This window comes from Anabas testudineus, chromosome 17 (assembly GCF_900324465.2).
Source record: "Anabas testudineus chromosome 17, fAnaTes1.2, whole genome shotgun sequence".
Lineage (NCBI taxonomy): Eukaryota > Metazoa > Chordata > Actinopteri > Anabantiformes > Anabantidae > Anabas > Anabas testudineus.
Window position 1 is genome coordinate 18,051,186 of NC_046626.1, and position 25,336 is coordinate 18,076,521.

The window sequence follows — 25,336 nt, forward strand, 5'->3', positions numbered from 1 at the left end:
GCGCCGCATAGGACACGTCGTCATAGCCGGTCTATCTACAACATTTCTATACAGCCTTATTAATAAAGTCACATTTGTGAGGTTGATGTGACCGTGTGTTCATCTTAGATGTGTTAAATTAGTTTTTATCTACAAATAAAATAAATAAAAATACCTAAAATGCCACAAACAGGGATTTTAGATTTCTGCAGAACTTATATCTAAACGGCACATTTTTAGCAAACCCACACTACATAGCGTCAAGCTTTATAGTGACAGATAAGACACACTTCTGTGCTTAATCTAAACGTGAGAACATGTACTTAGTACTTCAACTTCTAAATACACTTATATAATATATAAACATATTTGTCAGACAAATGCATTACACCTTGTGGCTTCATCAGGTATATTTTGCTGATATTTGCCTTGGAAACATAAAAAAGAAGCATGACATTACATAACATGCAATAATTTAGTAAAAGACAAACAGCTTAAACTACACAGTACCTAAATACATGTTACACTCTTATATTTTTATCACTCCCAGCTTCTAAAGTAAAACAAATGACTAATAATCCACAACACAAATTCATTTGCAATATATCATTTTATTTCATATATGTACAAAACAAAATAGTGTCAAACAGCTGCTTTTTTTTTTTTTTAACGGTGCTATGGGCATGTTTGTGTTGGCCCTGAGAGTTGGATAGATTGCACCCCCCCCTCATGAAGAAAACCACAGGGCTTTGTAGACCTCCACAGCAGCTTCCCCTTTGTTGTGTTTGATGTAAATCTGATCTCTATTCAGTATATGGCTGACTGAATCCTTTCACAGTAGTACCCCTTTATTATACAGTTATTGATGAGCTGATGGTCATGTGATTTCTAGACCTCTCTATAGCAGCTGGTAAAAAGTGGCCGTTGAAGTAAACAAACCCACCAACCACAGCGAAAACGTTCTAACATCAGGCTGTTGATGTCCTATCAGTGCGTATGCATGAATTACAGACATGTTCTCTTCTTATGTGACACAATGTGATGTTCAGTACTCTGTCTACTCCATCACGTTTTCTGGAAAGAACAATGTGTTTTTTTTAGTAGAGGGCACAGGATTGTATCCCGTTCATGCTGTCAGGTGGTACACACTGCTGAATATCACTTCTTTCCAAGCAGGGACACCACACTGAAGAAAACATCACTCTGCACATGGAAAACACTGGGAATCACAAGGGAAGCACTTTGCAGTTACTCTATACTGTAATGATCACTGTAACCACAGTGCAGGCATCAGGGAATCATCTAAATCACTTCAAATCAATACCTAGGAATGCAGGACAACACTTGAGGAATTTGTTAAATTAACTGACTGTACAGTACGTGCTGGAAACTTCTCATGAGGCCATTATTCCTCTCTAGTCTTTTAAATAATTAGCAAACATACACTAAATCTTTTACAGTTTCTTACACGTTAAATTAATAACTCGTTAAGTCAAACCATGTACAGCCTGTTCAGAGACAGGTGTGTGTTTAATTCTGATGAAATACCAATAAATGATCACTAACTTGAAGTAAACCTTTGATGATGTTAATCCACACTACTTTAAAACTATAATCTGAAATGCTTAGTTGAATGATAGCATAATCATCACTTTATGAGACCTAAAACAACTTGGATATTTTCCAAAGGCACTATTTATACCCGTGAAGTGGTTTGACAGATTACCATGAGGCTAAACAGTATGAAATAAAACACTAAGAAAAACTGCAGTAGTATTAGCTTTTAAAGAAATGCTTCTAAAACTAAACCATGAAGGATCTGTGGCAACTGCTGAAAATAAATGCAGAGATGTTGAAATATTCTCAGTTGTGCGTTCAGTGATTTTACAGAGAAGAGTGTGTGTTTGTGTGTGGCTCCTGTTGGTGTTCGTGCTTCCTCCAGTTGTTCCTGCCATCCACACACCTTCTACCTGAGGGAGAAAAGTGTCAGCGGTTGGGTCACACTCCTGCTTGACCTTTTGCTTCAACATCATCCCTCCCTCACTTTTGTATTGCTGACGCACACAGAGTGACCCTCTGGCTCAAGTGCTTGTGATGGACCATGATGCTACCTCCTCACATGACGGAGCACTGCTCTGCAGCCCCTGACCCAGGTCCTCCTGCGAGATTGAGCGATTCCATGTCAAAGTTAAAGCCTGGTGGCTGTAGGGAAAGAGGAAGATACTGTCATTTAAGCATTGCATCAATGATAACACACCATCTACCAACAACTATATAAATTCATCATCTTGGCAGATTTTGTCACACTATTTATACACTTCTTCAGGACATAAAGGGGAATATATGATTTTCACAGAAGATTATTTAATTTCACTGTTGGGTTTTGTTTTTATACTACTTCTACACTAATATAGTTTAGCAGTTTTGTTGTATTATGACATTTAAACATCTTAAGTGGTCCATTTCAAACCCACCGGGGTTGAATGCAGAGCTAAAAATATGTGTGTACAGTTGCAAAGTAATAAACAAGTAAAAAAAACTAAAATTGTCAAATTAAACCAGACAATGTACAAAAACATCATAGTAAACAGATCTCTAAAGCCCTCAGATATCAGTGTAACACATTGTGTGAGTCAGTAAAGTCACAACGTATTTTAAAAATGTAAATAGAGCAGTGGAAACTTACAGCATCACCCGCTAACTCTTTAGGAGGCTGGCCAAGGTCTTGCAGCTGTAAGTAAAAGCGTTACAATCTGCGTGAGCTTCATTATGCATTTATTTCCATTAACATTAGATCAGTTAGAAAGCTATACCATCATATCAATCAATATTAATCACTTCATTTGATCAAATGCAGAGTGGCGGAGCAGAGCGTACCTGTTGCATCAGGTCCATGACCCTCTCAAAAGTGCTCTCTTTATCCGCTGCCCCTTCATCCTCCTTCTCAAAGTGCTTACAGATCTCTCCCATGATTTTGGCCTGCTGTTCATAGCGCTGGTAGTCATCTGAGCTAAGGGTTGGCTTGTTGGCATCTAACCACTCAGGGTACTATGAGGGTGACTGACAGTTAGTACAAATACTCAAGGGGACACTACAGAGTGTAGTAACTAGTGTTTAAAAAGAGGCAAACCTTGGTAGTGATCTCTTTGAGAGATGGATAAAGCACTTCCTTAGAGAGAAGATTCTGCATTATGGACTGCATGATAGGCAATATGTTTCCATCGTCACCTCCTTCACCACCCTCATCCAATCCCAGGCCTTCCAGAGCCTTGACAAGATCATCACCAGCTACACCTGTGGACTGTAAGAAACAACACAAAATATATATTGTCAGAAAACGGTTTCACATTTTTAATCAAACAGTATCAAAAGTATTCTGACTTTAACTACCTGCAGGTTGTCTGCGTTTTTTGCCAGGCCACGGAGGGTTTCTTTAAGACAGGACGTGAATTCTTGCTGGGAGGCCGTGTCAGTGCCTATACAGAATTCACAGAATTTAGACTACACAAACACACCTGTAAGCAGAGGGACGTATGACTGCACATACAATATAAAGTGTGTCTTACCAACTTTGCCTGCAGCCTCTGACAGTTTTTGGAAGTGCTGCAGCAATTCTGGCTCCTCCTGGGCCAGCTCACTCATGGCTTTCTCCCACTCTTCCTTGGCTTGCGCAGCCATTTCCCCCTCGAAAAGAGTTTCAAAAAGCTTGCAGTCCTCAAGGAGGGGTGGCTACACATGAAAACAGAAACATGTAAGTGCATTCTAGAGAAGAAGACAGAACTTTACATTGTTTTTAACCTGCCGTTAAATGTTACTGTTATTCCTTAATAATTCATTGAAGAACCAAGATATTGAACTCCAACCATAACCCGCCAGATATATTAAAATGCTGCTTTACTGGTCTACTACTACTACTACCTCTAAAAAGTCAGATTCATTTGGCCTTAGTTAACAAGCACTCTATCTTTCACACATGCAAACATGATGACAACAAACCTGTCTGAGTAGATGTTGCAGTCAAGACTACAATTCAATTCCAACTCCTAAAATAAATTATTAGTAAGCATGTAAGGAGTCTGGCTACTAAGGATTGCTAAGCTATGGTTAGAACATATTCAGCACTGAATTTTTGCTTCTTCAGTTCAGATGAATATTGAAAAATATTTATTAAGACTTTAAACAGTTCAACCCAAGGAGGCACCACGAACAGATATAATTCTGTGGGACACTAGACTGCATAGTTTTTACACCTACAGACCTTCTCTGCACCGCTGCTGGCTGAGGAGGAAGCAGCTGCAGCTGCAGGTTCAGGGGCCGGAGGGGCCACTGTCTTGTCAAAGTCATCCAATGCACCTAAAAGGAAGATGATCAGAGACTTTCAATGGAGTTACACATTTAAATGTTAATTCCTATTTATTTATCTTAAAACAACATGTAATGGATATTTCTAAATTATTTTATAATTTTCACACTTTTTAGACACAGCTATCTGATTTGTGTGGCTGTTGGGATGGGAATTTGCTCAAGTATTGAATTTAAGAACAATTTTTAGATAACTTAAGTATCTCTAGATTATGTTACTTCATATTTACATAACACATGTCAGAAGCAAATATTGATACTTTTTGCTCCACTGTGTTTCTATAATTTGCAGATTAAATTAAAACAGAATAATCTTAACACTAGGGATTGTTCAAGATTAAAACAGGGCTTTCAAACTATTTTGGCTTTGTACACTAAAATCAAGGTAGTTTAAGCTCCACCTAAAGCACCTACAAGTAAATGTTGTATACTTAACTGATGCATAAGTATTGACCTATTATAACGAGTACTTTTAATGGATATCCGAGCATACTACTTCTACTTCAAATGCTAGGCTTTTTACTTGTATATCAGTACTTTTACTTAAGAAAGGCATAGGAGTTATTGTTAACTGCCCTAAAAAATATGTTCAGCACATACTATACATACGATTACACAAAGGCGAGTACAAAAGTGCTGACAGCAGTGCCTCTATTGTCAGTCCAGCTGCCATGTTAAATAATCAGTTTTTCATTCTATCAATATAAGAGTTTCAATAAAAACCCAAGGGCACCGATGTTTTGTGTGAAAACCGCTCGATGAATCTGGATATAGCAAAGTTAGCCAACATTAGCAACACAAAGCGCTTTAACAAAGCCACACACAATAGCTTGTAGCTTTTAATGTATTTTTGTGAGTGGTATTGCCGTTTCACTTCACTGTCACTGTAATTATTTGCGACCTTGCAGATATTTATGACTTGAGCAACAGATTCAACCAAGCACGTTAAGCTAGCTGACCGCTGACACACACACAGCGGGAGTCTCAGCGCCGCATTATTAACGTTTTAACACCACAACAAAACTGTACTAATGTCGGTAACACGAAGGTGAATGTCTTGACTTAATGTCAACTCTTACTGTCCAACAATTCGTCCAGTTCTGCATCGTGCCCAGTGGCCGACTCTCCTGTTCCCGACGCCATGATGTTACCTTCTCCAAACAGCCAGCAGCCGGTCTCTGGAAAATGACGTATCGGTGGAGATAACGTCGCGGAAACAACTACGTCACGCCTCCAGAAGCCCCTGCTCTGTTTTCCGCAGGTAAACTTGATAAATCTAGATCCACCTGGTGGCAGCGGCAAAAAAAGGTAATTTATTTTATTTTTACTTATCTATTATTCATTTGTAATTTAGTGTAATTGTTGCAATAATATGATTATGATTTTTCTTCTAAAAAATGACTGTCGGCATTTCTATTTATAATTAAAATTAAATAATCTCAGCATTTTCCAATCTCAATTTAGAATCTCTAGTTGAAATTAAAGGAAACGGATTTTATTTGCTACTTCGTTTTAACCCAATTATATAAAGCCTCTTGTAGACCCTCTGTATAAATTGTGAAATTCACAAGTAAATAAAATTAAATGCGTTGTGTCTAATAAGCATCTTATTTAGAGCAGTGGTTCTCAACCATGTATACAAAATGTCGAGCAGTAGTTGGACATTGTTTACTTTGACAACAACTTGACAGTTAGACTTACAGTTATATTAGGGTCCAAAAAAGAAGAGCGGAGTGAGTGCTTACGAAAATTTACAGAAGGTGACGGTCATGGTAACATAACACACACAAACCCTCAATTAACTCATGACATGCAATGACGAGCAATGTTTAATATGCAAAAGTAAAAATATCTTTCAGTAATGTTACTATAGAGATGTAAATGCTGAACTTCATCATAAAAACAGGCAAATCTCAAAACTTAATACAGTGCTTTAAAAGCGAGTGCAGAACTGTGTTTAAAATTACTCCAGACTGAAGCAAAGATCTACAGTGCATCCCATGTTACAGAAATAAAAAATATATATATATATACACACAACTTTTATAAACAGCATAATTGAGAGCTCTAATAAAAAAAATAAAACATAAAATAAATAAAACAGAGTAAACAGTGCACATCTCATGATTTCATTTGCTTTTGCACTTTGTATTTAAAGTTGGTGCAAAAGCATTACACTGCATTGATATGAAACAAATTCTGCAAAATGCTTAACTCAAATGCTTTATTTTTTAATCACAGCAACATGAAGCTTGTGTATTGGCTTAACCAAAATCTACACTCTCCATATGTTGTCTTAGAAATGTTCAGTGTCATCACATGCACTTTTTCCATTTTGTCCACTGAAAACTCCTGTGCTTGCAGAATCAACATTTCTGGTTCCCACATTGTCTTTTGCCACAAAGCGACTCTTTTTGTTGGCCATTTGGTCCAGTGTGCCCTCAAAGAGTTTAGCCATGAAGGCCAAGCCGTTCTGCTTGATGTAGGACTTCCCAGCAAAGGTGTAGAGGATAGGATTGGCACAGCTGCTGATGAAGGCCAAAGCAGAGGTCACCGCACGACAGGTCTGAGAGATATGATCCAATCTGCAGAGAAACAGAACATTTTAGATAACAGCTTCACCTTAAATGTACTGTACGTTATATTTCAGGTCTGCAAACAATAAAACAGAAGTTTGGTACAATTCTGGAGAGGTTAAGTTAAACATATTCCTCTAAAACTAACTGCTATATTGTAATTTTATTCATGGATGGACTACTGAATGAGCCCAAAAGGTCTCAGGAGCATCAACTGCACGATGCCACTGAAAGTGTCATGAGACAAACAAAAAGGAGACAAAAAATTGACAAAATGGGATACAAGATGATCAAAATGTAAACAAAGACCTGCAAAATATCCACAGTGAGACACAAATGTCTTTTTGTGTCTGTAATCTGCATATCTGTGTTATATTTACAGCATGTGATGAAAACTGTAGGAAACTATGTACTACAGCACTGTGTTGGTGGTTCCTCATACCAATCGCCACAAAAACAAACACAACGCTCAAAACAAAACTATTATTACTATATTACTATGACCAAAACAACCTCATAATAAAACTACTATAATAAACCATTCGCCACGTGCTGACAGATAATCAGTGCCAGTATTGAAGAACAGAGGATGCTGCAGAAATTATTACAATAATATTTTGACTGCCCATACATATTTGCCTGATTGATAGAGTGTGTCCTCTTATGACCTTGCAAAACAACGCTGAAGTTATCAATGGATATTTCATGAAAGAAGCACAAAATAAGCTTATTAGTATCTGTAAGAATTATGATGTTTGAACTTTATAAACATTCTCGTGTTGATCCAAAGTGAATTCAAATAATTATTTATCACTGAAGTAGTAGTAGCTTGATAAAATGGTTTGTTACTCACTTGACTTTTGTGGGTGAATCCTCTGGGTACCACGCAGCTGCCACCTTGGGCAAAACAAAATGTATTCACTCCAATGCTCATTGATCTATATGCAGAAATACATGAGCAGATGTATTGTGACTAATTAGTTGGTAAAGGCCCTCACGCACCTGTATCATGTTGACAATGTGGTACGGCAGCCAGAAAGTGCCAAAGGTCACCACAATGGCCAGGATGAGCTTCTCGCTGCGCACCTTTCGGCGGAACTTGGTCTGCCTCAAACGTCTCAGGATGAGGACATAGCTGGTTATGATGGCTGCATAAGGCAGAATGAATCCCACCACTGTCTCCAATGTATACTGAAGCCTCACCTGCACACAGGGGGATAAAACACAGGACAGCACTGTTCTGTAACTGCTGGGCGTTGCCACCACCTTGGGTTTTAGTTAATCAAGTTAAACTGATTGTTAGTTGCAGCCACTGGTTACTTACATGTTGGGGCAAGGTGTGCTTGGGCACGCACACCAGCCTTGTAAAATTCGTCTCTTCATCTGTAGTCAAAATTACGTCTCGAAACACAAGTGATGGGACAGAAATGATCATCACCAACAGCCACGTGCCTGCGATCTCGCTCATCACAATTTTCTTGCTGGCCAGAAAGGACACTTTCGTTGGCAGCACCACAGCTACCAACCTGTTCACGCTCATCAGTGTGATCAGAAAGACAGAGGCGTACATGTTGGAGTTGCACAGGTAAAACAGGACCTTACACATGGCTAGACCAAAGACCCATGTGCGCTTGGCCAGGTAGATAATAAAAAAGACAGTGAGGGCCATGAGGAAGCCATCGGCACACGCCAGGTTGAGGATGAGGATGGTGGTGACTGAGCGTCGTCGGGTGCGCGCCAGGATGCTCCACACAATAAAGAGGTTGCCAGGGACGCCCAGGAAGAAAACCAAGCCCATGATGAAGGCACCCAAGAATGTGGAGTAGCCATTGCTCACCGGGCTTTCAAGGTTTGTATCATTTTTCATCATGCTACAAGGAGTTTTGGTCCTGAGGGTAAGAGACAAAGTTTTATTATACAACCAGCAACTTTCTCCATCTGCATCAACAACCAGGACAAGAAGATGAAGGGAAATAGAAAAGACAGGTGAAGGAATGAGAGGAAAAGGTTTCTGTGGATGAAAGATTTCAGGTACAGGTATATGTATTCCAAATTCTGCCCGCCTACTGTGATGTAAACCAACACTGCTTCACTCTTCTTGAAGGTAAAAAAGGTAACAAAAGAAGAACAATGATGTATATGTCAAGAACAAGATACTGTATAAATAATCCATAATAATATTTGATTGAAATTGTTGACTGGTTGTGACTTAATGGTTGAATTTCTGAGCGCAAACACAGGTGTCAAAGCTGATTATGTTCTGGGTGAAAACAGCACACCGTGTAACTGAAGATAAGAAAACAACATGTTCCGTAACAGTATATAAAATTAAAGAAAGGGTGCAAGTCTGATGCAGCTTCTAAAGTATTCATATCAGACTTTGTAGTCTGAGGCACATGCTAAAACACGCCACATATTAGCAGTCCTGCGTCAATGATGGGCAGTATTTCAACACACACTTTTTTTATCCTCAGTTACTGCCCCTGTCTTCAAGCTTTTCACATGGAAACTATTGTAGCAGCGTGCAGTGCAGGGGGCACACAAGGCTAATTTTAGAATCTGTAGCAAACGATCCTGCATGAGTTGTACCATATGTGCTGATCATACTGTTAAAGATGACTCACACAGGGAGGAGGTAATTAGTTAGGAAACTCATTACATCACAATATGATCTCCCCCAAAACCACATTTCCCCCATGTGAGAAAAAGACATCATGTCCATATCTCCTGATTAAGACCTATAATTTGCTTGCTCTGGTCCTGCTAAAGCAAACTGTTTATTTTCCCCTGATGGTTTTATAAGAGAGTGAATGAGTAAACAGTGCTTGAAAACCAGACTAATGTCACCATGAAGAAATGCAACAGAAAACCCATTTTAAGCAACACACTGATGCTGTCAGGTGGAAGCACTGTTTCTCAGAAATGACCGCTTTGTGTTTAATACATGTTTAACGTTTTAATTAAACCAAGCTATTACATTTATGAGGTAATAGTGCTACGTGCCAGATGTGGAAAATACTGCATTTTATGACTAACGTAGCAATTAATGTAAGTGGGGACAAAGTGCAACAGGAAGAATTGATATAAAATTAATTTAAATTACGAACAAATTGAAGGACTGTAAAATAAATGGGAATAATGAGAATGTACTTGAATTACTGAACGGTTATGGTTTTATCCATTTTTACAGTTACACTTACACTTACGTGATGGGAAAAAAATCAACTAAATAAAACCTGAGATGTATTTGAAAATGTTTGAAAATTACCACAGTGCTGTTTGACAGTAGAAATAATGGGGATAAATAAATCAATAAATATATGAGCTACACAGTATGTTTGTCATTAATCTATGAGTAAATCTCCAAGTCAAGAAATGTAAATTAATATTTTAAAATGAAAAAAGAAAAGATAAAAGAAAGATGTTAGTAAATTCTTTTAGATAGAATGAAAAGTATAAATAAAAGTGCTGAGAGTCACAGCGGGAACATTCAAAACTCACTGACCTTTCCAGAAACCTATTGCGATGTCCCCGAGGTCTGCTCCGTCCACCTCCTACGGTACAGTAACAGTCTTTTCCCTTGTTTCTGCTAGTGCAGTTCTTAATAAACTGGATTAATCCTGCCTCACAGGGTGCAACATGCTGTGCTGAGACAGAGGGAGGCAGGGAGGTGTGTCTGTCATTAAGACTTTCGCTATCTTAAATCCTGCAAATTCTTCTCCATATATGAGCATCCTTTCTTCTTGAAAAAATGTCCTAGTGTCACAAATAAAAAAGCATATTAATATGTCCTCGGGCCCTTTTCAGTGTCTGAGTAAGCTGTTACACGTTGTGAAGGAACAGAGGAGTATCCGTGATTCAGATGTTGCACAAGCTGTGTCATGAAGAGCACACAACCACAAGCACACACACAAAAAAAGGCACATTTACTAGTTCATACAAGTCTCTGATTCTGAGAGGAATGTTTGATGCCCTGAAACAGTGAAATAAGGACTGAATGAAGTTTTTCTGATACCATTATAAGTAAGGACACTCAGTGACGTCATGTCGCACTCATATAGTTTCCCACTGGACATGGATAAATAACTTTAATTAGTCGCTGAGCATCTGAAATGGAGAAACAGAATCCAGTTTAACTGTTATTAAAGTTACACACACGTGGGGGAAAATGGTCAATTTCTCTTGGTAGAGCAGAATCTTTACATAGTGTGAGGACATAATTAGGAAGAACAAGTTACCAAATAGGTTTCATGTTAGTCTGTCTAATTTATCCTGGTTTCATACACACATTATCACAGCCTTTATTTCTCATATCAACAACACTAATCATTTTTTGCCTATAGGGTCATTAAGGTGGCTCTTGGACAGCTCAACATTCTGCACTGAAATATCGGAAAACACATACAAAAAGACAAAACATAAAATAAATTAAGAAAACAACACAGCAACATTAAAAAGAAATACACACAACTTGACCAAATATAGAAACAACCAGCAAATAGAGAAATCACAACCAAATATGACAATGTGCCGTACCATGTAGAATCACCGCCACAACACCAACCAGTCGAGTTGCAGGTTACGTGTGTGCTTATATTCAAATTAGTTCACACTTGATTCCCGTTAGTTGATTTTAATAAGAATCCACCTCTGTCAGAAAAACATAGTGGAGTAAAAGTACAATATCTCCTTTTGAACTCTAAATGAGTAAAAGTAACATAAAATAGGAAAACACACATAAAGCATGAGTAAATATAATAATATTTTGATGCCTCTTTGTCAGGAAGCATACAACAGTAATGTAATGTAATGTAATTCCACTTATTTGCAGTGTTTTCTAATGTTATTCATTGAAGTAGAGCATAGAAAACACTTTTTCTTTATATATAAATTATTGAAACATTGCAATACATATAATAAACTGTATTCTGTTATTATAGAAATAAAATATTTAACAACACAAATTACATACATGTCAATCATTTTGGTCTCTTGCTGATTCAGAACAGTCATCTGTTCTCAGGCTCTGAAAGCAAAGCCGGCGTTTCTGCTTTTCACCGCATGATGGCAACACGTGCACAAGTCGTTCCTTCTGTTTCCCCCTACGTCTCCACCTCTCCGCCTCTCCACCCATGAACTTGACACTCAGCAGTTCTTCCTGAGTGTTGCTCTCATCCGTCACATTGCAGCAGTTCATTGAACTATTGTAATCCATTCAACTCTACAGTTTCACAATCTTTTAAATTTTAGAAGATGTCTGAACTTATGAAATACATTTTTTAAAGGCTAATTCAAACAGTTATATTAGGATTTATTGAAATGATAACTGCTTAATGACATAAAAGTGTTAGTATTTAAATACTTGGACACCATAACATAAAAAAAGCCACTACTGTCCGTCCCGTCTAACAGCTCACATCTTCCTGCACAAAGCTGAGGACTGTGGACGCCAAGTTTCTCACATAACACAGATACTGTCATTTGAAAAGTTACTAATGTTGTGATTTGATTAAAATCTCAATCCAACAACCAAGGAAGTAGAAATGAGTTGTTCAAGATAAGGAGGGTCCAGAGAAAGCAGCAGTGTTTCTGGATCTTGTTAATGTCAGTTTTTTCCTTCACGTGGTGGAGTTATAACTTACATTTGTGGGCGCACCAACGACTTATGTTCACTGACAGCGCCTTTGGGAGAAGTTCCTGAGCCCATGCAATCATTTCCACCACAGAACCACCCGAGGACATGAAGATCACAACCATTCAGGATTCACTGATGATGTTATCTGCCACAGATGATGAAATAAAAACGTTTTTCATTTTACTATTTTCAGTGTAATGTGCAGCTAATTATTTCAATCCCAGTTTTTTGGGTCCATGTATTTGTTGTATATACAGTCTGCTGGTGCAACATAGCTGCACTTTCAGTGATTGTGCTGGTGAAGGGTTTATCTAGACTTGCCTCGGGTCTCTAAAAATCTTGTGCCGGCCCTGTTGGTTGTGTGTTTTTTTTCTCCTCTCCCCAACCAGACTGCAACATCTTGAGATCAGTCCAGGATCCAAGGCCTGCCCACACAACCCCTGAGAGAATGACAGGGAGAGTGAAACGAGCCCGGAGTTAAACGACAGTATAACATACGCCTAATGATTGTGAGAACCGGAGGAGGGCGAAGAAGGAGGACAGAGGGAAGAGACAGAGAGGAGGAGGGGGTTATAGGGAGCTGGACTGAGGCAGAAAGAGCCAGAGAGAGTGTGTTTATTTAAGTTTTTCGTCTCCTGACTCAGACAGAGAGCAGACTACAGAGGATAATGAGAAACAGATCTTTGGTAGAGAAGAAGGAGGGAGGGAGGGACAGGAGACTAAAGAGAAAAGGGAATGACAGGAGTTGGTGGGGAGAAGAAAAAAGGGGGGAAGGAGGATTGGAGTAAAGTAAAAGAGGAAGAAGGAAGGGGAGGAGAGGGGAGAGTGACAGCCAAAGAAGGGGGGGCTGCCATGTTCATCGCCACAGGAAATAGGCCCTCTTATGTTCACTGAGTGACAGTTAACATCACAGGAGGCTGAGCAGTCGGCCCACAATGGCAGGTTCTGGAGACAGTGAGCGGATTAACACGAGTCTGGCTCATGATTGGAATAATAATAAATGTTTAGGCTTAAAGTTGTGAACTATTGTTGATGAGAAAGTTACTATGGAGGTAGTTCTAGTGGGAAAACATCAGGACAAAAGATGTAATGTTGTAAATAAAAGCCATGTTTGCAGGATTTGGGTGTATTGTGGTGTAAATGTGAAGGGAGATGACTGAAAGATAGAGAAAGAGGAGAGGAGGGAGGCTGGAGGTTGGGCAGGGGGGATTCATGAGTGACAGGCATGTGGTCCTATGGGGAATGAGTAGCGGGCCAACTGGAGCTGGGAAACCCACCCAAAGGCAATTAAGGGTATAGGACGACAAAAATATTTGATAAACTTTTTTTTTTTCTTCTTCCCTCTGTCTTGAACGGGAAAGAAGAAAGAGCAGCTCCAAGGATGGCGATGGAGATGGAACGAGAGACGCGAGTGAGTCCGATGACTTAAATATGTTTCGGAAAACACTGTGGAGATGGGGATTTGATTTTTCTTTACCGCAAGGAACAAAGTCTGAAAACCGTCCGAACAAGAAGCAGTCATCATCGTGTGGAAAGAGCCTGGAAAGTTTCTGAAGTTACACCTAAACCTTCCAAGAGGAGGACATTTGCGCAATGACGCGCAAATAAGAGAGAGACAAAAAGTTTTGGGAGATTCTCCGGAGATTTCTCAGTTTTTGACGCGCACTTAGGACGGTGAAGCCTCTGCATCCGACCCATAGATAAGATTGTATCTGTGTGTCTTGTTCTTGCTGCCGGAGGGCGATGGGGGCCGCGCCAGGCTCGGGCTGGGAGGAGGGCGAGTTTGAGTTCAAGTTGGTGTTTGAGGAGGACCCGCCGCAGCGGCAGAGTGACGGGCCATCGCCGTTACGCACGGCCGAACCGGAAAGCTCCATTCCCGGGGAAGAAAGTGAGGTCGCCCTGCTGCACCTGGACTCCCCCAGCAGCAGCAGCAGCATGGGTTAGAGTCATTTATTGGGAAAGTTGGCTGTGTTAAAGTAAAGGGACACACTACAGAGGAGGTCTGGGTGTCCTGACGGTGTGGCTTCTAATGCCGGGGAACTTGTGCGTGTGCGTCTGTGCTTGTCTGTGTGTAGCTGTGTTCCTTTGCATGTGCTGTAACGAGGGGCCCCTCATGCCCATCCATGCCTGTGCTCATGCGTTATGTGTGCGTGCCAGTGTCTGTAAGCATGTGAGCATTAGTATATTTGTATTGGGTTTGTTTTGTGTGCGGTATGTATCTGAGTGTGTTCCCGTTCTGTGTTCCACTTTAGTGCATGTTCGTGTTTGTTGGTGTGTGCGTGCAGCCCCAGACTCAATGTGTTTCTAATCAGCTGTGCGTGTGAGTGGAGTTAACAGCTGCCATCTGGGGAAGGAACCTCAACCTCTGTGTACTGAACACGCACCACATATACACATGCCTCTCTCTTTCACTGAACCTCCATCTCACCACACACACACACACACCTCATATCCTCACATCCACTCTCTCATTTGATTCCCGCCCACACTGGCATACAGTTGTATTACCACACCCAAGTCATGAAAAGTAAACTGCAGTAGAAACAGGAGTATTCTAGTAATTCTTCAGTTGTTGTGTTTTAGCTCTTCTACAACTTTGGTAACTAATAGGTTTTAGATTTATGTCTGCAGGTCTCTATATCTACGGATACAACATCAATTTCATTTGAAAACAAAGAGTTTAAAAGTGGGGATGCAGTGATCCCACCTTTTTCTCTCCTGATGCCTGCAGACAAATTCAGTCACAGGTCTTCAAGCATCTTATTGGTATCATTTTATTTATAGCACCATGAGAAAACAGAGTATGTGGCTAAAAAAGAAGAATATAATTTATAGTGGAAACACTGAATCTTCTAATGACTCTGTATTTAATGTGGGTTGGTAATGCCATGGCCGCTGTCAAACTGGCTCTCTGGGGTTTGGTGATGGCCCAAGATTAATTATATGATAATTCATAAGAAAGTAAATTCTGTGCAGTTTTCTCATCTCTGAACTCATAAATGAATCACCGTTTGTGAGAGGCTCTGTTAAAGTTTAAAGAAAGTAAACTCCAGGTCAGGAGTGGGCAAACCCTTTAGGGCTGCAGCCCTGCTTGTTACCTGGATTAGGTGTGTCCAGTCTGGCAGAAGCTGGAAGGTACCATCTACGAAAGTCAAGTGGGGGAAGACGAAGTGAATTGGTGTCTTCTAGGGTCTAATTGAGTAAACACCTGATCCGGGTAATCAGCTGTAGGTAGGGCAGGCGTCGAGGAAATATCTATATGTTTAGTGTGCACTGCAGTGTGTCACAGAATACACAGTATATAGTATTAAAACACAGCCCAAAATAAAAGTAATGATTAGAGAAAAGTTATTTATCCCTTCTGATTTCCTAACCTGTCAGTCATCTCACAGCTCCTCAGATTTATCATTTGTGTCCTTGTGTGTCCTCACCTCTAAACTAGGAGGATGTAATCATTGCTCTGTGTGAGAAGTTTAACTAAGGTCACAGAATGAATTATTAAACTATATGAAACATTTTAGACTTTGAAAACTGAGCTGTGTTCAAGAACTGTTTGGAAAAATCCAGTAGTAAGAAATTTCTCTGTAGCTCTGTGCACTAAATACTCTTTAAATGATTGTTTCTTAAATTGTTTTAAGGAAACAGCCTCAAGTGAAATGATCAATTTTAACTTGTTTCTGTTTTGAGTATGAACACAGCACAGTCATAAACTGTGGCAAACCATAGTCATAGCCAGGACGCATCAGCCAAACAAAATCAAAGCTAAAACAAACTTAAAATAAATGTAATTCTCATTTCATTGTTTACCCGTCCTCTGTCCACCTTTTGTTGACGTTATAAAACACTACTCTAAACGTGACTTTTTAAGGTTCAGTTCAGGACACACAATAAAATATTACAGAATATTTGAACTGTTGGACGTTGGATTAATTTAATTGTGTTAGGTACGTTTTTGTGGCCCATAAACTCCTCTGCTGGTCTGTACACAAACCTGTAAATCACTGTTTCATGTGAAAAATCCACCAGCACAAGAGTTGCCTCAGCACAGCAGCTTTAATCATTTGGAAATATTTTTGTTGCCAGGAAACATTTGAAGAGATTTTTCACCCCGAGCTTTAATTTGTTGGCAGTTACTATTGTGTGTCTGCGTTGCCCAAAAACTGCCTGCATGACCCACCGCCACTGCAGCGCCAACAGCGATCAGCTGAAGCCTTCTTCAATGCAGACTAACTACTGTTTGGCTCCATGTGGAGGTGAACTGCACCACGCTGGCGAAACACTGTGGCCTGAAGAGTCACGTCCTCATGATCGTTGTTTGGCGGTGTCCAAAGTACTTAGAAAGAAAATGCAGAAATCTGACAAGATTAGCCGCAGAGTCGGGTTTGTGCTTCTTAGTGGTGTGAGTTTTGGATCAGTGAGTCAGTTCGCTTCAACAAGTCTAATCATATTTTGGCATATTTACCACTGTGTTACATCACTTTTCCTTTTAATTACACTTTTTAAAGACTTTGGATGCTCAACGTCTTGATGTTGTGTCACATTTTCATTAGGAGACACGTGGACTGCAGACAGGTCAGTCGAAACGATACCTTCACACATGTGCATGTCACCCATGCCATGTCAAGACTCCAGTGTCTGTTCTTTTCCCAACGAGCTGGAAGGTCTGACCACAGAACACGTTCCTGCTGTCTTTTAGTTCATTTGACACGAGTTTGAGAACTCGTCAGCGTTTCTGCGTGGAATTGATGTCTGGTTTCCTCTTTGTGTAATAGAGTTTCAGGTTGCATTTTCTGTTCTGTTAAGTTGTTAACATTTTTCCAAAGTACTTCTGAGCCGTTGTGGTTTTATTCATCACGGTAGTTTGACAGTTTCTCATGCAATGACGGCTGAGGACTCATCACCCTTTGACCTTTCAGCACTGAGATTTCCCCAGAGCCCCTGATTATGTACTGTGGAGGAAGAAAGACTCAAATTCTTTGTAGTCTGGCGTTGAGAAATATACTTTTTAAAATGATTGACATTAGGTTTGGCACAAAGTGGTCCTGGTGGTCCCAGACTTTGGTGGATGCTCCTTTTATACTCAAACGTGATCCCCTATACTGTTACCTACTGTAACTTGTTGATCATCCAGAACAGTGTTACTTTAACATTTAGGTTGGTGAAAACACAAAAAAAGTTCCCTGTACTCAGATAAATGAAGGTTCAAACTAATTCACTGTGACGTCACGCTGCTCATCTACCACTAAGGAAACAGGCTAATTAGAGCATTTCTTATTTACTGGCCAAAAGCCCAACCTACTCCTTTGTACGTAAAGTGACAATAAACACTATACATGTGTTGTGTGGTACAAGTACACAGTTAGTGTCCTTGAATTAAACACTAATTGTACTGAATACTTCCTGCAGTTCCACTTGTGTGCATTTTCCATATGGCAACAATTACAGTGCAGTAAATGGAGGAACAGTGATGTATAATGAGGGATGTAGGCATGTTGATAATAAAAGAAACAATCCTAAATTACCACAAATTGTATTTACAATATTTTGATTGACATCTAACGATGCCAGATGTAAAAGAACGGCAGGTTTCAGAACAAACTGTCACTGTGTGCTTATGAAAAAAGATTAATGAGAAGTCGCATGGCCCTCGAAAATGCACAATATGTAATATTACAACAAAGTGTGTTTGAATACAATAAAAAATTTACATTTCTGTTCTGGAAAGCAGCTGGAAAACGATTGTTGCCACTTGGAAGTAAAACTTGGATATGAGGCGAAAGCACATAAAGAACTATAAACTCTTCATTAGCAGCAGCTGGTTATCTGCATATTTTAGGAAGTTAGACGAAATTATGTCATCAGTTTGAGACGAGAATAGACTCTAACCTTTAGTTTGATCAGTTACAGACAACCACCTGGCTGCCACTCATGCAGGACACACAATCAGCATCCCTAGTCCGACACCCGCAGCCAGTCAGCGGGCTGGGATGCATTCCCCACCTCCACGAAGGGTCCCTGTGAGGGAGTTGAGTGGGACCTATGAGAGCCTACCAGCACGCTCTGTACAGGTAAGACTACCTGTTTGTTTGAAGATGTTATTGTGTCTAACACCACATAAAAGGTATTGCTACTCAGCATTGATCTAATGGCCACAAATGTAGTATAGTAAATCTACAGAGATGCACCTTTCTATGATGTTAAGGGAGCTGTCTCTCGTAACGCAGTCAGATGTTGCATCAAAACTATCTGTTCAATAGTTCAACACAGCAGAAGTGAGTCGTGGAAGTTCGTAATGTTAATATTAAGGCAGCTAAATGCTCACTGTGATTTGGTTTTGCAAGTCTGGATGCAAGTTGAATAATGGCTGCCTTAGGGTTTTCCAGTGGTTTTGTTGTTTTCATAAATGTCATATACACAGACTTAAACAAACAATGCCTCTGCTCATGGAAGCATCTATGAACCCAAAGGCTAGAACAGGCTTTCTGCAGAGGACTGTGCACAACAATCAGCAGAATCTGGAGGTTCTTTTGGTAAAACGGTGGCTTTATGGAGATGTTTTATGTTTTGTGCCATGTTCTACTAACTTTCATGTTGTGGGTGGTTTTTATAAAAGCACTGGTTGTTTTTTTATCAGTGCAATTTAAAAGGAGGCAGAGAAGGAAGTGGTTGATCAGGGGCCGCTCCGTGAAGCAGGCCCTATTTAGCTTATTCAACTGACCAACTATTAAAAACAGATCAGTGAGCCCTGCTGGGTGACATGTTTCTTCCTCACTGAAACTACTGGGCTCTGTCTTTTTCAAAAAAGAGCTCCAAAGGCTGAGAAAAGCCATCGTTTATTAGTGTCTCTGAAAGAAGAAAGAATCAACTGCATATGTGCAGGAAGGGAAGAGTCCGAGTGCAACACCCTCAGTCGAGCTGATCTTCTGTCTAGGTGTCAGAGTCCCGCGTGGTCGAGTGTCCTAGCATCCAGATAACCACCATCTCTCCAGAAGACGACCCAGCACCCACCATTTCCAGCTACTGGGATATGGGTGGTGGAGGTGGTGGGTGGGACCGAGAGCGCCTCTACCTTCCCCTGCTGGACCCCTTCACATACCGTGATAGATGCCCCGGATCCCTCAGCCCCAGCCCTGCCTCCAGCCCCTCCTCCCGTGGCTGGCTCAGCCCTGCCTCCAGCTGCGACTCTCTGTTGGTGGAGGAGGAGGAGTTTAACGAGGCCAGCATCAACTTTGGGCTCTCACCATCCTCGAGGCCCACTTCCCCTGGGGGTAAAAAGCGCAGAAACTCCCCTCTGGCCTCCCCGTGCACCTCACGGAGGGGAAGTTACTCTGAGGAACTACAGGGATGCAACCTTGAGGGGGGAGAACCCACGCCTCAGTCACAGGCTCTGCCCAGCAGCTGTGAGATCAGCATCCCACAGAAAACCAGAAAGACGTCATTGGAACAGGTAAAAAAGCTGAAATACAACATTGAAAGATATGAAATGTGAAAATTTCCTGAAGTGGTGAACTTCACTTCACTTGTTTTGTTTTCTAGTTGTCTCCCAGGGAGGTGGATCAGGAGCAGGCTCCAGGCCACAGCTCCCCCTGCCCACTGCCAGAGAGCCCAGCAGATCAGAAGAGAGCACCCCTCTCTGGGCATGGACTACCTCTCTGTGCCCCCAGCTCTGGCCTGGGGCAGGACCCGAGCCAGTGCCCACAGCCCTCTGTTCAGGCAAGGATACACAGAAACACGCCACCACGTGCTGTAAACAGTAATATCGGTATTATTATCAACCATTTTGTGAACTCTCTAAGCCTCTTCTGTTGTGACTGGGCTCTAACTCTCCTCACACAGTTGGTGGTTCATTGTTTTAAAGGGACCTGCTCCTCCACGTCCTCCAACATTGCATTATTAATGTCATTAATTAATCAATTAACAGTATTAGTAAACTCTATACTCACAACAAGTATGGGATGTTTTTCACTGACTGTGAGATGTGTTTTAAGGGGTTGTGCACCTGTCATGTTTGCATGTGTAAATATGTAAAACTCATTACTCATCCTGCAGGATAGTTATTCATCTGCATCTGTCGTGTGATCATGTTTTCTAATGATTTTTCTGATCCAACGCACGTACAGGTCTAATGCTCTGCCACCACTAGACTGGCCGCTGCCGTCCCAGTTCGACCAGTATGAGCTGCGTATAGAGGTGCAGCCCCGTCCACATCACAGAGCTCACTATGAGACAGAAGGGAGCAGAGGGGCTGTGAAGGCTGCACCAACAGGACATCCTGTTGTTAAGGTGAAAAGTCTGCAGATTGATAAAGCCCCTGAAAGACATCTTGTTTAGAAACATCATTCTGAACTCTAACTAACATTGAATATGATTTTATTTCTTATCACACTGAGGTAGAAATTTGTACTGGACCAAAGTGTTAGGACACGTGTTGCGTTCACTGTTGTTGGCCTCGTCACAGTTTGATGTCATCTCTCTCGTTGCAGCTGTGTGGATACACAGAGAGGAAGCCGCTCTCGCTTCAGGTTTTTGTTGGAACAGCTGACGACAGATCGATCAGGCCACATCCTTTTTATCAGATACACAGGTACTGACCTGGATTTCTAACTTGCTATCAAGCACCTCTCTGCCATACTTTAATATTCAGACACCATGTGATCACCGTGGCTTTAATTGTTGTGTGATCTGCCTCCAGCTGCTTGATGTTAAGTCTTTTAAGTACAATTAGGATTCATATAATGAATTCAACAATTTGTTTTTCTGTCCTCAGGGTGACAGGGAAGATGGTGGGTACGGCCAGTCATGAGAGCGTTCAGGCGGGGACTAAACTGCTGGACATCCCCCTCAACCCTGAGAACAATATGACTGCGCTGTGAGTGGAAGTGGTATAAATGTTTGTTGACAGATTGTAGTGTATAATTGAGACGCAGGTTAATGATTTAATATCATTTTAATAGTGGGGGATGTGATGATAGACATTTAAGGCCACTGTATATTTCTACTGAACTACATTTGAGAGTCAAATATCTATCCCATTACATTTATTTCACTGCTTTAGCTACCTGTTACTTTTCAGATTAAAGTTTACATAAGAAATAAAACTTATAAAACATTAGTAATAGTAAATCCTTCTACAATCTTCTCATGGTTTCATATAAACATCTATAAGTAGAATTTCACAATATAATTAAAGAGGAAGGTTAGAAATCAGTAGATCACTGAGCCCCTTTCAACCAGTTAAACACTTCCCTTACTGACGTTAGTATTTGGCTTTTGGCAAGATGTCACAGAAACACGTTGAGTAAAACTTCCCCTGGATAAATGTACAGTTTGAAAAGAAAAGGATTTGTGTTGCAGCATCGACTGTGCAGGGATACTGAAGCTGAGGAACTCAGACATCGAGCTAAGAAAAGGAGAAACAGATGTTGGAAGGAAGAACACTCGGGTCCGGTTGGTGTTTCGTACCCACCTCCCTCTAGCGCCTCCTGTCGCCCCGCCTGGCCGGGTCCTGGCTCTGCAGGTCACCTCGCTGCCAATTGAATGCTGTGAGTTGCTGTTTAATGGAGACTTTAAGCCAATTTCAGGTGGCAAAGTTTTCAAAAACTTCATTTATTATTTTTCCTGTAAAACATCAGAAAAGCAGAATCTTTTTGCCACAGCAAAAACTAAACCACTTTCATCCTGGCTTCAAATTAGTTGCCTGACTGCTTTCCCCTTGCTTCAGCCCAGCGTTCGGCTCAGGAGCTGCCTGTCATCGAGTCCGTGAGTCTCACCTCCTGCTCTGTGGAGGGTGGAGAAGAACTTCTGCTGAGTGGCACCAACTTCCTGCCAATCTCCAGAGTCCTTTTCATGGAGCGAGGGACAGGTAAACATCCACAGAGCAGATTCTGTTAGTGAAGAGCAAGACAGGAAACGTGACGGAGAGAAGGGTTATGACATGCAGCTCGAGTCCCTGTGGTCACACAGCATGCACAGTAACCGTTCGGTTACTAAGTCAGATCATGTGTGTACCACTCTGTAGAAATAAGATGAGGAGAAAAAGGAAAACTAGTCATCAGAAAACAGTTTTTGTTAACATAAGAAAAGAATTTCTAACACCGCAGGAGGAAATTGTTTTTATAATACAGTCAAGATACAAGACGTGATCACGGTCTGCATTCATTTAAATTCGTTTCAGTAAGTTGTACAGTTTGAAGCTGCACTTCCAAACTTGAAGTGAATCAGGGAGTGTTCCTCCTGCCACAAAGTTATTCAGTGAAAAAAAAAAAAGAAACAGGAAGGACAGCAGTTGTTCAGTCTATTTTTAACCCGCACATAAGCGAGTCTGTATAAATAATCAAGAAATGTAGTCAGTGTCAGTGAAGTGGGTTAGAAGAAATCAACAAATGGGGAAAAAAAAAGATTCAAACTTTGTGCTGTGAAACAGGGTCAGTGTTCCTCAGGAGGATAGTAAAGTGTTTCAGGATGCTGCATACACAACAGTGTGGGTTTGGAGCCAATGTTTGTAGATTTATTGACATACAATTATAAAAATAAAAATAACTAGAGACTGGAAGAGCAATGAGATTTACTGTACATAGTTAGTGAGGTAGAGACGAATCTCAGCTGAAGATAAGAACAAGTCTGGTTTATGAAAGCTTTAATGACAGGTATCATCGCTTACCTAATGAGAGCGAATAAATGATGGTCAATAAAAAGTGCCTTTATATGTGTGTGCATCAACATTACACTCAATTCTATCCTGTGCTCTTATCTATTAGACGGTAAATTACAGTGGGAGGAGGAGGCTCATGTTGACCGTGACAACAGCAATGAGGTAATTTGAGGACAACACAGAGTCTTTATCTGTTTAAGTTTAATTCAGATCCAACTAAATGAGTCTGTGCTGCTGTAACATGTTGTGTCCACACTTCTTTTATCTTCACAGTGCTTGTTGTGTGTGAGAGTTCCTGCCTACAGCGACCTCTCCGTCAGCCGTCCTGTGTCGGTCAGTCTTTACGTTTCCAACGGGAAGAGGAAAAGAAGCAGCACTCACTGCTTCAAGTATCTCCCCAGTGAGTGTCCATTGCAACCGTTTCACTCTGTCTGTCTATTAATCTAATAACCTTTACATAACAATAATTATCATGTAACAGGATGTGCAGAAGTCATCCCACTAGGTTTGGCTTGGAAAAGCTTATTGCAACCAGCCAACACTCTTTGTGTTCCTGATTTAGGGATTTTCACCGACTCTTTTCTGCAGATCACTTTGAGTTCTGAGATATTTTTAGGATGTCTTGTGCACACAGCATGTTTCAAATCTACCCACAGATTTTCAAAGATGTTCAAGTGCGGGGACTGTGAAAACTGGTCCAAGAAGCTTCAGCTTGTGTTTCTTGAAGTAGTTCCTCGTGGTTTTTGAGGTTTATTTTGGATCATTGTCCAGCTGCACACTAGCTTCTTTTCACTCTGGCTTTTCTCACTGACTGCAGGACATTTCCTCTGTCACTGGCTGCTAGAACAGTTTAACAGCTGGTAAGATGTTCGCACTGTTGGCAACTGTGGCTAAAGGCTCAGTTTACTACTTCATATAAAACAGTTCTAGTTTATCCAGATGTGTCCAGATGTAAAGAGGAGTGGTGAAATGTGCCCACAGTGTCATATCAGTTGACATCTGACATCTTATTGAGGATAGTGTTGTAGATTAATTAATTAATAGTATCTCTGTGTTAACCCTGTTTCTCCTCAGTTATGTTCAAAGAGGAAGACCCTCTGATGCCCCGTCCCTCTATGTTGCCTCTAGATGGGGGGCCTGTGTGTCCTGTGGGGGGTCAGCCTAAGATGGACGGGGGTTTCCACGTCAGAGGTGAGCCCATGGCTGACGATCAAGGGCTGGGCTTCCACCTGCCCCCCTACCCATCCACCTACTCCCCTCCTTGCCCCCCCTACCACGAGGAGTACTGCTCCAAACCGGATGCTGTGGTGGAGGAGTCTGGGGGGTCCAGGGTGGCCCTGTCTGAGCGTCACCCCAGCTTTGAGAACCTGGAGCTGGGCTTCACCGAGCTCCTTCCCCCTCTGTACCCCCGTGGCCCACAGCCTCCCTCCCCCTCACCTTCCCCATGGCTGGACTCACCCTACCTCTCCTCCTCCCCCTCCCCCTCCCACTCCTCCTCCCTCAGTCCGTTCCCCGCTGGCAGTCCCATCTCATCCTCTCCTCTTCCTCCCATGCCCACCTCCCCTTACCCCCAGTACCCTGCCTATACTCAGGAGGTGTGTTCCTCCCCTCCCTCCAACCCCAGCCACTATCAGGACATCTGTCCAGCACCCTACTCCCATTACGAGGGCTGGGACCCCCGGGGAAGGGTGCTGGGGACAGGGCAGGGAGGAGAGAGGGATGTCAAGATCCAGGATTGCCCCCTGGAGTTTACCAGCTCAGCCTCTATGCACCACATCACATTTGAAGAAGGTGAGCAGCATGTATTGAGCAGGTGTTTGTACAGTTTGGATAGATTACTGTGGCATTACTGCTGAGGGGGAGAGTGATTAACATCATTTTCTCCTCCTTCCTGCACAGTGACAGAGTTCATCGGGGAGGACATCCAGTCTTACCAGTCTGGGTCTCACATGGACAACCAGTAAAACGGAGCTCCCATTTAAAAATCAGCAACATTTTAAATTGCACAAGAGATTCATGGCTCTTGTGACATGAGATGAGAGGAGAATTTGATTACCGGGACACTGTTGTATGTAACTGTTATGGTTTTATAAAGGGAAACTAATGTTTATAACATGTTTTCAATATAAATTA

At 41.3% G+C, this 25,336-nt stretch overlaps 3 protein-coding genes across 3 annotated transcripts; 1 reads left to right on the plus strand and 2 right to left on the minus strand.

Annotated features, from left to right (window-relative positions):
• Positions 1–633: 633 nt before the first annotated feature.
• On the minus strand, positions 634–5,527 carry pex19 (peroxisomal biogenesis factor 19). The gene is made up of 8 exons (XM_026375425.1): positions 5,421–5,527; positions 4,238–4,332; positions 3,546–3,708; positions 3,370–3,455; positions 3,110–3,280; positions 2,857–3,027; positions 2,666–2,710; positions 634–2,181 (listed from the first exon to the last, which is right to left on the minus strand). The coding sequence occupies exons 1-8, from the start codon at positions 5,482–5,484 to the stop codon at positions 2,095–2,097; spliced, it is 882 nt and encodes a 293-aa protein (XP_026231210.1). The 5' UTR covers positions 5,485–5,527; the 3' UTR covers positions 634–2,094.
• A 363-nt stretch (positions 5,528–5,890) lies between these two features.
• ltb4r2b (leukotriene B4 receptor 2b) lies at positions 5,891–10,759 on the minus strand. Its single transcript, XM_026373735.1, has 5 exons — positions 10,423–10,759; positions 8,242–8,806; positions 7,920–8,120; positions 7,771–7,814; positions 5,891–6,926 (listed from the first exon to the last, which is right to left on the minus strand). Exons 2-5 carry the CDS (start codon positions 8,785–8,787, stop codon positions 6,638–6,640), a joined length of 1,080 nt encoding a protein of 359 aa, XP_026229520.1. The 5' UTR covers positions 8,788–8,806; positions 10,423–10,759; the 3' UTR covers positions 5,891–6,637.
• Positions 10,760–13,904: 3,145 nt separating this feature from the next.
• nfatc4 (nuclear factor of activated T cells 4) lies at positions 13,905–25,336 on the plus strand. The gene is given in 14 exon segments (XM_026375432.1): positions 13,905–14,491; positions 18,460–18,620; positions 19,484–19,999; positions 20,089–20,157; positions 20,159–20,265; positions 20,673–20,835; positions 21,036–21,136; positions 21,320–21,421; positions 21,907–22,094; positions 22,274–22,414; positions 23,310–23,365; positions 23,477–23,603; positions 24,278–24,994; positions 25,103–25,336. Coding segments are annotated over 14 exon segments (2,709 nt in total). The 5' UTR covers positions 13,905–14,295; the 3' UTR covers positions 25,168–25,336.